The sequence below is a fragment of the Dromaius novaehollandiae genome, chromosome 16, assembly GCF_036370855.1.
Source record: "Dromaius novaehollandiae isolate bDroNov1 chromosome 16, bDroNov1.hap1, whole genome shotgun sequence".
NCBI classification, from domain to species: domain Eukaryota; kingdom Metazoa; phylum Chordata; class Aves; order Casuariiformes; family Dromaiidae; genus Dromaius; species Dromaius novaehollandiae.
In genome coordinates this window covers 11,219,360-11,233,709 of record NC_088113.1, presented here as the reverse complement: position 1 = coordinate 11,233,709, position 14,350 = coordinate 11,219,360, and the positions used below count along the sequence as shown (strand labels likewise).

Below are 14,350 nucleotides of genomic sequence, written 5' to 3'. Positions count from 1 at the left end.
GTTGGACATCAGGAAAAATTGCCTAACAATCAAGTCAATTAGAGTCTGGGAAGGGCTCTCAAGGGAGTCTCAATCCATCTAACCCTTACTCCAGAGAATATGTCCTCGTACTCTTGTCTAGACAGCAGGAACAGTGGGAAATGAATGTGCTTATTTGAGGGTAAATTGTCCCTAAATGTGGGTGCACCCAAAAGTCTTTTCAAAGTGAAGCAAGAATAACTTTTACAATGGCAAATGGTTGTTTTCTGTTTGCTGATGCTGTTCGCAGCTCTGCATAGGAAGTAGAATGTGCCCAGATGAATAACGTGCCACTGTCCTGGGGGTGTTGGCGTTGTACAGATACAGCGGTTACTTTGCAGGCGTCGCCTGACCCTGCAGGGCACTTAATTATTATGCATTTAACAGTATCTGGAATGTTTAGTACAAGAGATGAATTTTCACATCCTGGTATAAAAATGAAGAGGAGTCGGGGTCAGGATTTAGTGAAAGCTTGCTAAAGTCATTCGGAGTCTCTCTCTTGATTCAGATGAGTTTTGGGGAAGCTGCTGCTCCATGCACAGAGTAGTCTGAGAAGTGCCAGCGAATGTGAAGGGTGAGCAGGAAGACAAGAGAAGCACAAATGGAGGACAAAGGCTCAGGAGGGGAGTCAATGAGAAGAGACAAGGACAGAGTTTTGAGTAGAGGAGAGGTAAAGAAAGCTATGAATGTGAGATGGAGAACTTGAAATTCCCCTCTGTGAGCGTGCAAGTTGGTGAATACTGTTCTGTTGCCACAAAATGCTCTTCCTTTGCAAATTTCTGTCACCCTCCTTGACCTATAATAGTTTTGATAAGAGCGCACCAGGATCATGGAGATGAGGTTATTCATGCTGTTTAAAACCTTGTTTCATAGTCCATTATGTGGGATTTTTTTGGCAACATAATGTATGTAAATGCTTCTGAGTGCAATGGGAATGTGTGTGTTGCCATGTTTTCTTTCTCAGTTAGTAGGGTTTGGGCTGTGTTAGTTATTTGCATCCGACAAAGGGTGACTGTAGCCTCAGATGAAAGAGCAGCTTGGCATTTATATTCAAGGATTTAAAAGAGATGAGCTCTTTCTTCCCCCATGAAATAAAAAACATTTATCCTGGTACCTAATGGCTTGCACACAAATTCTTTCTCTTCAGTGTTGTTCGGCCTTTCATTCTAAACTGGCTGGTAAGTGGAAGCTGACCCACTTTTATCTGGCGGCCTGCATTAATGTGCTTTTGTGGAAGCCAATTATGATATCAGCGCTGCTCTGCAGAGTATTCCCAGCAACTCCTCAGTATCATAACAACAGCTGCACAACAGCTCCCTTTAAGTCACTTGCCAACTTTATGCATATTTGTTAAATATGCGATACCTGCAGCACTGCTGATTGCTATAGGGAGTCTGTGCTCTACATTTAAAAAATATGATTTTTGTCTTTAACGGGACTTGGTATGGTACAATAGTATTTCTAATTTGCAGCAAAAATAGCTGCCTGAGTTTATATTATTTCCTTTCAAACCCTTTTCAAGGCTCTACTTGCATGCAAATCTAATACAAGTAGAATTTTGCTGTACATAACATTAAAAAGCTTATTTCATATGACTATTTTCTCCCAAAGAAGATTCAAAATGCAAAAATTTTGCTTTTTTTTCTGCACATGGTCTGCAAGTGAAACGTTGATTATACAACCTTCCCTGATTGCTTTGTGCTGTATCAGGATCATGAGGGGACATTTTCTTTTGTAAGGAAAGACCAAGTGATATGAAGATAGCATAAGTAAAAGTATGCCACTTACTTGCGTGGTCCCCCAAATTCTCTGACATAGCATGGCATAGCAGTGATGAAAATCATCGTGACTAATATGTGCTTTCCTAGGGCAGTTTCTAAATAGTATCTCTAGATTGTATTCCTGCCACCATAATCATCATTAGCCATTGTGGAGTGCCAAGGGTGGAGCAGTAGCAACAATGGTTTACATTTCCTTCTTTTCCTGAGGGCCCTGTAGCTTCTACTTATGTTAGTCAGACCTGGAAAGCTAAATCAGGGTTTATAATGAGTTTCTTTAACAACAGGGAAGAAAGTTTTAGATCTCCCCCTCTCATGTGGTTCTCTGGTTCTGTTGTAGCTAGCAGAGATGTCCTGAGGTTACTAAGGAATTTAGGTCCTGTTGATAACAGTGAAGCATGTCAAACTAGCTAGAATCCAGATAACTTTAATAGCTCGTTAAGTGGATCTTTGGAGTTCCTGAATTCCAGCACAAGTTGCACGTGCTCAGCAGCTTTTGGGATCCAGTTCTTAATTTGCGATTACAACAAGAAATGACTTGTTGATAACTTCATACATTAAAAATTTTATCGGCCCTCTAACTGATGATACTAGGAGGCAACTAACCATGAAAATTAAAATCACGGTGATTTATTAAGGACTGTTATTCAAGGGTTGTATTCCTTATCAAGAATTATAATTAACAACACTGGTTTCCTCTTTTAGCCAGAAGTAGCCTATAATGATGTCCAGAGGCTGTTTTACTTTTATGGGTTGTTTGCTTGTTGTTGCTTCAGAAAACCAAGAAATTTGCATTTCTTGTTAACAGGGGTTTTGTTGTTTTGTTTTTCTTTTTTTAACTCCCTGTCAGTGCCGCAGGGGATGTTGTATGTACCTTGCCAAAGTCGATACCAACATTGACTAAAAAACAGATGCTTAAAATATCCTGACGTGAGTAGCATTGTAGGTTAGCTCAAAAGACAATGAGCTGGAGGTCAGGAGACTGGCTTCAGCCTCAGAACTGTTCAGGCTTGGTGTGGGACCTCAGACCGTAATATTCATCCGTTCCCCTCTTGGTGCTTCTGCCTCTTCCGTCACCACTAGTGCAGTTCCTGGTGAGGCTGCAGGATGCACTCACTCTTCAGCTTCTGCAGTACCGTTTGATACCACGATACAGTTATTACAGTAATAATAAATTAGTTATAAAATTATGATGCCTCAAATCAGGTATTTAGCTAAATTTTCATTTGCATGCTAGCCGATTGATCCACCTGCCTCACTTCAGCTATAGCTTGTGACATTAGAGAGTCCCCAAATTTCCTGTCAATTCCTCTTGTAATTTTAAGGTTTGAGTGATATGTAGTCCTTGACAACTGAACTTGAGCTGGGAGCACAGAGGTCAGATTCTCCAAAAATCATGAGCCAGTGTAATGAAATAATGTCCAGTTGGAATGAAAAAAAATCCAGCAGAAAGCACTATTTATATCCTAATGACATGAAATAGAGGAAACTAGATTCATCCTTTGCTGATGGATAAATTGGATGAAGGTGCAGAGGAGAGAACCCCAAAATGATAAAAGATTAAGAAAATAAGCCTTCTGAGGATCAGCTAAGGAGCTGGGCACATTCAGTCTATTAAAAAAATAGCTGAGGGGAGAGACATCTGTCTGCATGAATCTAAGAGATACTATAAAGAAAACAGGAGCCAATTGTTTTCAGTCAACAAGAACAGAGAAGTAGTAATGTATAGGAGACAGACAAGGGGAAATTCAGGTTGGCTGTTTCCTGAAACCTGTAACATCTGAGCGGTAGGACAAGCTGCCAGCCAAAGCCGTGGAATTACCTCTCGTAGAGAAGGGACTTGTGTCTCTCTATGGATTTCGCTGTATTATCCTGATTAGTCCAGAAAACACAAGGAGCAAACCCCAGCAGGGGAGAAAAGCTAAAGAAAGCTTATTTTTTCATACAAGAAAAAATGTGGCCCTACTGCTCAAAAATAAATTTAGACTGGAAGTCACAGCAGTTTGTTTTGAGCTCGCCATCCAATGTGGCAGCAAGAATGGGGTGCAAAAAACATCCACCTAAAGAGGATGAATGCTGCTGAAATGATTTTGTGGGATTGCTGGCAGTGACAGAGGACTTCATTATCCTGGAGAAACTTTCAATCCTAGAGCCTGTAATCCTAAAACCATTAGGGAGGGAGCCTTGCTAGCAGCTAGCACATCAGACACAGTTTCACTTTTCACTTCTCTGTAAGAGGGAATGGTATCTCTTTTCCTTAATAAAAAGAGGAGTTGATGAGGCGCGATGTGATGATTTAGGGCTCGGCTTTGAAATCTGTGTGTTTTGTCTTCTCTTAGCAGGACTTGTGTGATTAGCCCTTTTTCCTCAAGGGAAACAATGTCGATTGAGAGAGATTCACTGAGGAAATGAGTGAATTGCATGAAAAAGCCTACTGGGAAGGTCATGGCTATTTATTTCTGATTGGGCCTCAAGTAATGACTTTGAATTAACATCTGTAATTGCTGTAGTGACAAGAAGGCTCTGATGCACAATAATGCAAAACCACTTGATGGTGATGGAGGTTGTTAAGAGAAATCATGGTTTTCTGACACACAGAAAAATACAACATGTCTTTTGCAATTAGGGGTCATTTGCATGTTCAAGGTTAATCGTTTTACTGGAGAGAAGCAGGGCATCTATTTGGAGTACAACTGCTGCTGTTAAATTCATGTTACACTGATATCGAAGTCCTAATTTGCTATTGTCGATACATGTAGCAGGTAGTTTAGGCTTTGGGGGAACATATCTTACAAGCTGTCTTGTCTTTAACTTAACAGTGTACCTTTGAACCAGATTTCTGTTAAGTAGGACTAATTTCTCCATTAAATAGAGCCAAGGCTCTTCTGAATCACGCAGGAATAACTGTCAGTAGCATGTTTTGCAGTGGGAGGTCAGGTAGAGGATGGAGTGGAACTGTTAGAACAAGCCCAACGCAGTAGGTGGCAGAAAGCACCAGCGCAGCCACTTCCTTGGCACTGCTTGCCTAAAGGTGGTGGGAAATCTCCAGCTGGAACAGCTTTAATGACTAAACAATGTGTCTGGAAGGTTTTGCACAATGCGAGCTTGATGGACTTCAGAATGTATTGCAAAGCCATTTATCTGATGACTTGAGTAGCTGTTCTGTAAGTCAGCACAGGAAGAAAGAAAGGTTCTTCCTTTGGAGTTTTGACATGAGCTGGGATAGAGATTGTGGGAGAGCCCGTGTTTTCCACTGGTCTCTAGTTTGTGTTACAGCTGCCCACCCTTTCAGGACTTAGCTCCTGTGAGATATTACGAGCCACAGAACCTGAATGAGGAACATATCTTTTGGGCTAGTGAAGAAAAGACCTGAAAAGTTGGGGGCAAGTTGTGAACTAAGGGCACTTTGCTTTCTTGGCTGGCTGAGTTAATCCACTATTTATATGTAATTATATTTTGCTACTGGATGGTTATCATTTGTGACTGTGAGCCAAAGTATCTCTGGGGCACTTAGAGTTCTCTATATAGGGACTTAATTATTTAGATGATTACCTCTTATAAAATACTTTAGTTGCTTCCAGGGATTGACACAGGTTTTTGCATGATGTTATGTTGTGCATTAGATATAAATTTAAAATGCCAGAATTCACTTCTCGAAGCTTCAAGTCAAGTAGGGATTTTCACAGTTCCATTTCTACCACTGCCCTTTTCCCAAAGTTTGAAAGCATCCTGTGGGAATGACTACATCTGATATAGCCATGATGTTGACCTACAGAATTTGTGTTTGTACTTAGAAGCAAGTGGGGTAAGTTGTAGGATCCCAGACACGTTTTCACACGTCTGTATCTATTTTGAGGAATAATAAGAGCTTGAGACTCTCTTTTTGCCATAGGTATTCAATGTTTGCTTCTGAAGTGGTTTACATATTTCTGCATTGCATTCATTCAGCAATGGACCGTGCCCTTCCAGCAAAACCTTTAAGATGTTTTCACTGTAGCATACAGCTGCCTTGGAAAGATTTAAACTGCACAAAAAATTAAAGGAATTCTTCCAGTTCCCCTGGAGGGGAAAAAGGAGCATCACTTGCTTTTTTGACAGGAGATGAAAGAAATGGAGAATAAATATTTTGGGCCACACATCAGGGCATTTATTTGCAGTATTTTTCATCATGGCATGTAACTTTCTCTCTGTTGAATCTGTTGAAAAGGCCTTCATTATTAATATATCAGATATCTATAGCAGAGAGCTCTGCTGAGCAGAAGATGCAATTTGTTTGTATATTTTCCAAATCAAGTTTCATATGAATCAAAATGGGAAACAGCAACAAACATTTTTACAGCTTTTTTCATTGTAAAAGACTCATTCTAGTAAAATGACTTTTACTTCAAACTGCAAACTGCATCAGTCCATGTTGGACATAAAAAAGTAAAAAGGAAAAAGACTTAGCAATTTGTTCTTCAAAGATTTTTTGTTCTATGCCCCTTCTAGGAAAATATATCCTGCTTTGCAGATGAAGACAGTCATGCAGTGATGTAGTTTTACATGTCTGCTTGTCAGTGTCTGTCATTGATTTCTCATGATTTCTTGTGCTGAAAGTTTAGCCAGGTTTATCTACACCAGCGCAAGGCATGGATCACAGAGGAGATTTGGCATAATATCTGCATCTTTAAAATAATTATAGCTCAGGAGACCTGGTGTCCAGTTCTCTAAGGAAATGAGTAGACACACTATAAACCTCCAAAATTTTGAAATAAGAGAGGAGCTCACCTTGGATGTACATGAATCAACTGTAACTGGCCAGTCAAATGCTGGCTCCTATTAGATTCTCTACAGCACAAGCACAGTGTTACTCTTTTCTTACTTTACCGTCATGCAAATAATGGGGCCAATTTCACTGGAAAATGTAAGCTGTGTTGCACAGGCCTGGGAGCACCTCTCTTCGGGAAGAGGTGTCTGGCTCTTCCTCATAGAGCTCCACGCTGGCTGTAAAGTGTCATCTCACTTGAGAGCTGTTGCTGTTTTTCTGTCTGTTCTTTTGTTTGGAAAATTGTCAATACCACGGTGAGTCCTGGAGGCACAGATCTAGGCTTTTGTAATAGGGAAAAGGAGGAACTCCTCTCAAGACCTGGCAAAAAGCTGAAGTGGTTCCAAGTGACTCTATTTGAGGCTACTGCGATTTGTGTTAATATATCCCAAATCCTAGTTTAATAGCTAGTAGTGTGTCGGTAAATAAAAGAGTAGGTAAAATTATTTTGTGGTGCATCTGGGAAATGGGTAAATGCTTATGTGCCAAACTGAAGGTGGCTTAACTCCCTTGTGCTTGAACACAACTCTGACATTAGCAAAAAGGGGGTTATAAACAAGTTGCTTCAGGTTTTAGGTAACAGAAGGAATCAGGGATTAGAGATGAGATTCTCTCTAGTCCGAGAGAAAGAGGGGAGGGATTATCATTTTACAGGCATCCCATTCAGCTCCACAGTAGACTGAATCAAGCCCAAGTGTGTTGAATGGGAAAAGCTACTGAGAGAAACTCTCAAGATGGAATTAATCTCATCTAACTACAGACATCCGTAGCTGATCCAGTCATCTAGACCCTTTTAAGGTCAAGGAAGAGAAACAGGCACTTCTGTAGGGCAGTCTTTTTCTCATCTCTCTTATATATCTGCTTTAAGATGAAATGAATTGCACCCGGCTGCTGCCTGTTCCTCTCCATTGGCTGTAGGTGTCTAGATAATTGGCTCAGATCAGCTGATTACAAAAAAAAGGAATCTACAACTTGAATAAATTCGTCCCACCATCAAGCATGTAAACTAGGAAAGAATAGGAGATTCCTCAGAAAAAGTTGCTTCCCTTTTTATAGTGCAGGGAATGGGGCCGAGATTTCATGCAGGCCTAGCTCTGTTTTCATGGAACGGTAGTGGCTCTGTTTAAGGCAGTAGTGGTATGATAGGGGCAATGGTATGGTAGTGGCATAGATTCCTGCCAGCCTGGCAAACACCCTGTTTGTAAGCGGGGATCCTTCTCAGACCTGTGGATGAGTCTTGAAGTTCCTTGGTTCATCCTAGAGGTCTGTGTTCTGTGACTTGTCACCTTCATGTTTTTAGCTATAATACTGATTTTATTAAGCAATTCCCATTGTTCTGCCTCCCAGAAACAAATGCAAGAGTGTTGCAGAGAGTTCCTGTTTTGTCTGAGAATGGAACATCATAAGAAATTGGTTTTGGTAGTAGGCAATAGATAAGCTCCAGCTTACTATAATGAGGAATTTCTGCTAGATCACAGAAGCTGGCCATTAGACAATACAGCGTTTGAGGCAGAGTTTTATTGATCCAAATGTTTCTTCCAGAAATGGCAGTGTGTGGAAGATGCCAGTGGGAAGCTCAAGCTACACAAGTGCAAGGGAATGGCAAACTTGGCAGCTGCAGGCACCAGCAAAGGCACCTCAAACCTTTTGCCCAAGTATTACAACAGGAATAGTGAAGACTGCAACTGTGAAGAGAACGAATACAAGCTGAGCCATGTCGGACGGAGAAAGAAATTCTTCTCCAAGAAGAGTAAGTGAACCCACTACGTCTTCTGTTTCTGCCTTAGAAAACTGTTATGAGTTTGTTCTCAAGCACCCATAATTGTCCTGATTTTCACGGACACTGAACACCTACAGATGTCATTGAAGACCAGGCTATTTATTATGCATCTAAATAGGAAAATGGGTGTCTCATACTGGACAATCAGACTTGAAAATCTCCTCAGTTTGTAGGAAGAGCAATGTCGTGATCGAAAATAGGGCCATATGTTTATTTCTTTTGAAACTAGGAATCGCCATACACACACTGAAGTGGCAAGCAGCACATCCTTACGTAGACCATGAAACAAGAACAGTGTTTTATAGCAAGTACTCAGATTTTCAGTAGACACTGTGGTGCTTTGGGCCATTACTGCAGTAATTTATTTTTAATAAGGGTGCATGCACTTTGTTACAGAAGCCGCTTGCTTCTAACATCTTTTCCTTATGCTCAGTCAGCAGAGCCAAGCCTGACTTTTATCCAGAGATCACATCCAAAGGGGATGAGTCTGTTTCTAGTTTCCTTGGCACAGAGCAGGTGCTTTTTCAGAAAGCCCTTTCCACTGGCTCTGTTTTAAACCTTAGGCTAACATCTATATTTGAAGTACATAGCCTAATTATAGATTAAAGAGGCAAATGGCAGCACAGAATTATTATTCACTTGTAATGTTTCTTTCGTCTCACTCCACGAATGCAGAGCCTTAATTATTTAGCAGATTAGTCTTTCTCTATAATGACCTGGCACAAGCTTCAAACCGAGAGTTTAAATTGATTTTCTCCCATTATATTTGCCTTGCAAGCTGATTAGTACCTACTAAGCTAATTTCTAGTTGAAAAAAGTTATTGGTTCCAAGATGAAATTATTCAACTATACTTGCTGTTTACATATGTGGCACAGAAGATAATCTTTAAATAACACTAGAGGTTGCAGTTTGATTAACTTTTTTTTAATAAGTCACAGAGAAGAAAGTTCAGTTATGGGGAGTCAAATAACAGGAGTAGATCGAAGGCACTTAAATGTGAAGAGGAAAACAATTTGAGGGCAACATAATGCTATCTAATAATACTTAACACTTATTTAAGTACTTTTCATCTGCGATGTGCTTCCTAAACATTAACTAATTTTCACAACATCCAGAGGAGGTGATTAAGTGTATAATTACCTTTAGTTTATGTATGAAGGAGGTTGAGGCAAAGAAGTGAAGGTTGCAAAGATACCATCAGCAGAGGGGTTGGAACATCTTTTCCCCCCAGGTTCTGCTCAGAAGAGGCAGAGTTTGTACTGTGCCCTTCAGCTCACTGTGCCTGCTTGAACCACAGGCATAAACTTAAGCAGCGTAGGATAGGATCTTGGCAATCATGTTTCCATTGCTTGTGTCTTGAGTAAAATAATTGACTACAGATGCTTTATTTTTCCCTCTGCCCACATCCAGGGTGTGGTATACAGTGGAAGAGGTTAGCTTAGACTTGTTGACACAGACTGGTTTTGTGTTGGCTATTCTTTCACATTCACTTATCTAATAAATTAGATGCTGAAAGGACATGAACATAGTCATGTTCATGCAGTACAAGTCAAGGTAGCATACCAGGGATTTTTTTGAAACAGCCTCTGACTCATGGGATTGCAGATTGTCAAAAGAGAAAATGGAGCCTTGCCTTGCTGCCCATCCAGTTAATGTTCTGCAAAGGGTAATAGAGAGTGACCTGGATTTTGATGTCGTGTAGGGGTATTTTATGTCCCATTTCATGAGTCCTGGATGGGAGATAGTGTAGTCTGTGTTGGGTTGCACACTTCTGAACGAGTCCTTGGGGCTCTGGTACTCGAAGTCCAGTGAATGCACGGCGTCATGCAGCAGCCCTGCTTGAATGCCAGCAAATGCTTTTTGTCAGATTGAACAATAAGTAAACAGAAGATTAAAGTTTCAAACTAGAATAGGCCCTGTCTACATTAATGCTTCAGTTCATAGCAATAGTGTGATTTTGAAGGGAATCTCCTGAGCATTCCCTTTTCCCATGTGCAGCAGGGGATGCATTTGCAGAGCAATTTTGCTGTGTTTTAATATACAGTCACTCACAGAAAACTCAGTTGGAAGCTCTGCTGCTGCAGTGCATCAAGTGTGTCCCAGCCCCCGACGGCATACGAGGACGAGTCTTTTGGAAGATTCAAACCGCTCATGCATGGGGAGGATGTACGGCCAAGGGGACCAGACCAAATGTAGTCCAAAGTTACCACCCTGCCACAGGCCACATAAATTTTAGATAGCGGGGCCTGAGCACCAAATGTTTTGATAAACAAATTGCTTTCTAATGTGGGTATGGCCCAGACGCCTGGTCAGGTGCACCAGTGCATTTAGCAAGCGAGAATATTTTCTAAATTGAATAAATTCAGTAGCAAAGTCATGCTGTGAACATACTCTCTGGGTCATGTACAAACACACAACCCACCTGCAAAGCTTTTACATGCTAGAAGCACCAGAAGCATTAAGATTTGGCATATCTGCTTTTGGGTGTCAGGAATATTTTACAATATTTGCATTTCTCTGTCCTCTTTGGTGTGCTTTTGTTTTTATAAGAAAAATGAAACAAAGCTTTGCAATAGGAGGAAAGTTTAAAAGTTGATGGTGGGCTGTGTTGTGGTCTGTTATGTTTTCTTGCTATGAATTTGATCTTTTCCTACTGTGATGAGCAAGTGCGTGCGATTAAAGGAGTTACTTAGCTGCACGTAGAGAAATGATAGGCCACACAGGTCTGTAAACAAGAAACAGAAGTCTGTGAAAAGGGGCTAGTACATTTTTACTACAATTTTCATGTAGTTGTTTTTCGTTTGAGGTAATCTCAATGTTGTAGCAAAATCCCTGTGTTTTAAGACCTGACTTTATTGGTTATGCAAAATACCTGAATGTCAATTACTTTAAAGAGAATGAAGTAAAATTCTTAATGGCAGTTATAGGAAACTGGATTTCAGAAGATTTCTTTTTCTGCTGGAAATATCTAAGCACACAGATTCAAAATAAGATTTTTTGAAGTCCCTGTGTGCCTAATGCTGAAGAAAAATCACCTTCATCCTTCTATCCATATTTCTAGACACTTGAGATATCTTTAAAAAATTAACTTTAAAGTGCCTAATTTTCCTTTGGTGCTGTTTAAAAAAGGTGCTGCTGCTCTACTGAATTCTGGAAATCTCAAGTTGGTATTCATAAGGCTAGTGGTGGATTTTTTCCTTGTGGCACATGTTTAGCAGCAGATTCCTTGCTGACTGGCTTATTCCATGGTCATTTATGGTGCTGGAAAATGCATCAGATCCAAACCACCTACACAGAATAAGTGGCAAGAGGGAAGACCAAGAGTCCTCTGTCTTCTGCTAATGCTTCTGCTGAGCAGTCATGTCTCTGCTTTGGGGGAATTGCCATACCGTGGTTGCAGTTGGTTATGGTCTTCTCAGTTATCCCTGAGAGAACTATCATTTCTGAATGATCTCAGTGTTTAATCATGAATTTGGCAGCTGCAAAATAAGTAATAAGGCTTGAGTATTGAGGATGTGAGAAGAGTTAAATATAAACCTTGAAGGCTGGGCAAGTTTATGTCATATATGAAATTCATGGTTTTATAATAAAGCATTACCTCACTTTATTCAATTGAATGATTATTTCAGATACTGCAATTCATGCTTCCCTTCTCCAGTGCTGAAACCTGAGATGCTACCAAAAAATAGCTCTGTAAAATCCGGTGGGTGTGAGTCTCCAGACTGCCTGGGGAAATCTGGATCAGAACAGGATACTTCCTTTCAGGCTCCAAAGACCACGAGCACGCTTGTCAAGTGATTCAAGAAGACAAAGCAGGATGACTATGGCACTGAAAAGTGGTTAGCTTTGTTAGGCTTAAGTTGCTCCAGACTCCACTTCCAGATTCAGTTTTAAGGATAGCTGGCTTCTGCAAGACCAGAGAAAGAAGTACAGGGACTCACAGAACTGACCAAAGCCAAACGTCGGTAATTTGAGAAGGGGAGTATAGGTATTTTGAGCCAAATATTTAGTAACCCTGGATCTACTTTGTGGGTTATGCGCGCAGGCAAATGACCTGGAGAGCAAAGCTTAACCCTGGGGGAGAATAAAGTAATTAGTCTGGAATCTATGCCTTCAGTGCACTTTGTAGATGGGAGAGCACAGGTGAATATTGATCTTATTAAATATTTTAACCATTTCCTCTGAAAATGATAGAGTTTGGCACTAATCACAGCTCTACAAGAAGTCCTTCATGAGCTGTCCCACTGCAGACCAGTTTGTTCTTTACCAGGTTGGATTAGGATTGGCTCCATGGGAGAAATAACTCTCCTGGGCTCTCATTCTTCAGGGACATGTGTAGGCTGTAGTTGCCTGCAGCAGTTTGCTGAGTTGGATTGGCATATTAGAATTGGAAGGTAAGTTGTTAGTTGGTTGGGCTTGACAAGATGAAATGAGGGAACGATTAAAGAAATGGGAATTTACCCTTTGAATATAACTGTTAGGGTGTAGCTTTTTGGAACTTCCTCCTACTTCTGAAAAGATTTCCGTTTCCTTCTCATTTATTCAAACATTTCCTGAATGGGTACCTGAAATAAGTTTTTTTGGTTTGGGTTTTTTTTCTGTCTTTTTTTTCCCCTTCAGCTGTGACTGACCTGGCTTAATATCAGCAATTAACTTTGAGCCACAGGTGGAAAATGTGTTGAGCCAGACAATCCAGCTGGTATTCTACTTACTGTGTGTGGTGCTGACAAGAATTCAGTGCTGGGACCAGTTTCAGGTGGGAAGAGATGTTTGTTTCTCTTCCCAAAATCTTCAAAATGGCTTTTGAGACTGTGATCTGTTTGGAATTCATAAAAAGGGTCTTGAAAAAAGTCAGTCTGTGTCAATGCCAAAGCACACTGATTGATGTGAATATTTCTTTTGTCAGTTTTGGCTGCGTTCTACCTCGCACTGCTTTTTGCTCTGCTTGTTTTGCTGTGGAGATTATCCCATAGAGAAAGTTGGCTATTTTATGGAGCCTGGAATTGCAAAAAAGATTGGTCTTCTCATTTGGCTCAATGATGGCATTTTTTCATCATCAGATTGCAGAAGTCGGTCCCATTCTAGTGCAATTTGCTGTTTCAGCTCTGTGTAAAGGAGAGATGAGCAGAGGAGCCAAGAGACCTGCTTGTTTCCAGTAATGTCACAGATGATTCCAAACCACACATATGGAGCAAGAGACTCGAGCGTTGCGCAGGTGGAAAAAGCGAGGCTCTGCTGTTGTATTTTGTCTGGTTGTACTTTCTTCTCGAGGAATGTGGTGGCCTCTTAATGTAATGAGTGACTCTGAGCAACTGTTGACAACGAGTAGGAAACAGTGGCCAGAGGTGGACCCTGCCCCATGTTAGGGAAGTTTAGATACGGATTTAGACCCCATAACTAAGGTATGTTCTTGCAGTTCCGGAACAAATGGAAGAGGAACTTCGGGGATTTATGCTGGGACAGAGAACTTTGGAAAGCAGTAATGGCAAAAACATCACATCTCAAACCGTGTAGCGATAATGGGTAGCAAATGTTTCATTTCGACTTTGGACTGCAAATGCAGAGGCAAAGTCTGAGGGACTGCATAGCACTGGAGGGTGGTGCTTTGTACAGAAACTCTAGTCTGCATATGAGAAAAATAATTGCAAAGAAAAGATGCAGAAGTGGATGAAGGTAGAGATTCAGATATTAACCCCTCTCCATAGAATAAAGCACCTTACCTTGAAGAAAGAGCATGGAATTGAGAAGAGTGTCAGGCTGAACACTGGGAATACTCCCTGTGAAACTTGGGACAAATCTTGGGAAGAGTTGCAGGCATCCTGGCATGGGAGCAGTTGTTGCTGGACAAACTGCAGAGCATTAGAGATCTAGCTGGAAGATGACCTAATACCCTGCTGATGGTAACTGTCAGGTTTAGTTTTTAAGGTCTTACTGCCATCTACTGCTGACTTTGGGGGGAAAAGCAGAAT

At 40.9% G+C, this 14,350-nt stretch overlaps 1 protein-coding gene across 11 annotated transcripts in view; it reads left to right on the top strand.

Annotated features, from left to right (window-relative positions):
• The window catches only part of SULF2 (sulfatase 2), a 170,666-nt gene that overhangs the window by 141,932 nt on the left and 14,384 nt on the right, over positions 1-14,350 (top strand). For all 11 annotated transcript variants that reach the window (XM_064521479.1, XM_064521476.1, XM_064521478.1 and 8 more), the window contains one exon: positions 8,143-8,350. In XM_064521479.1, coding sequence (XP_064377549.1) covers positions 8,143-8,350 — 208 coding nt within the window. The remainder of the gene's footprint in view (positions 1-8,142; positions 8,351-14,350) is intronic.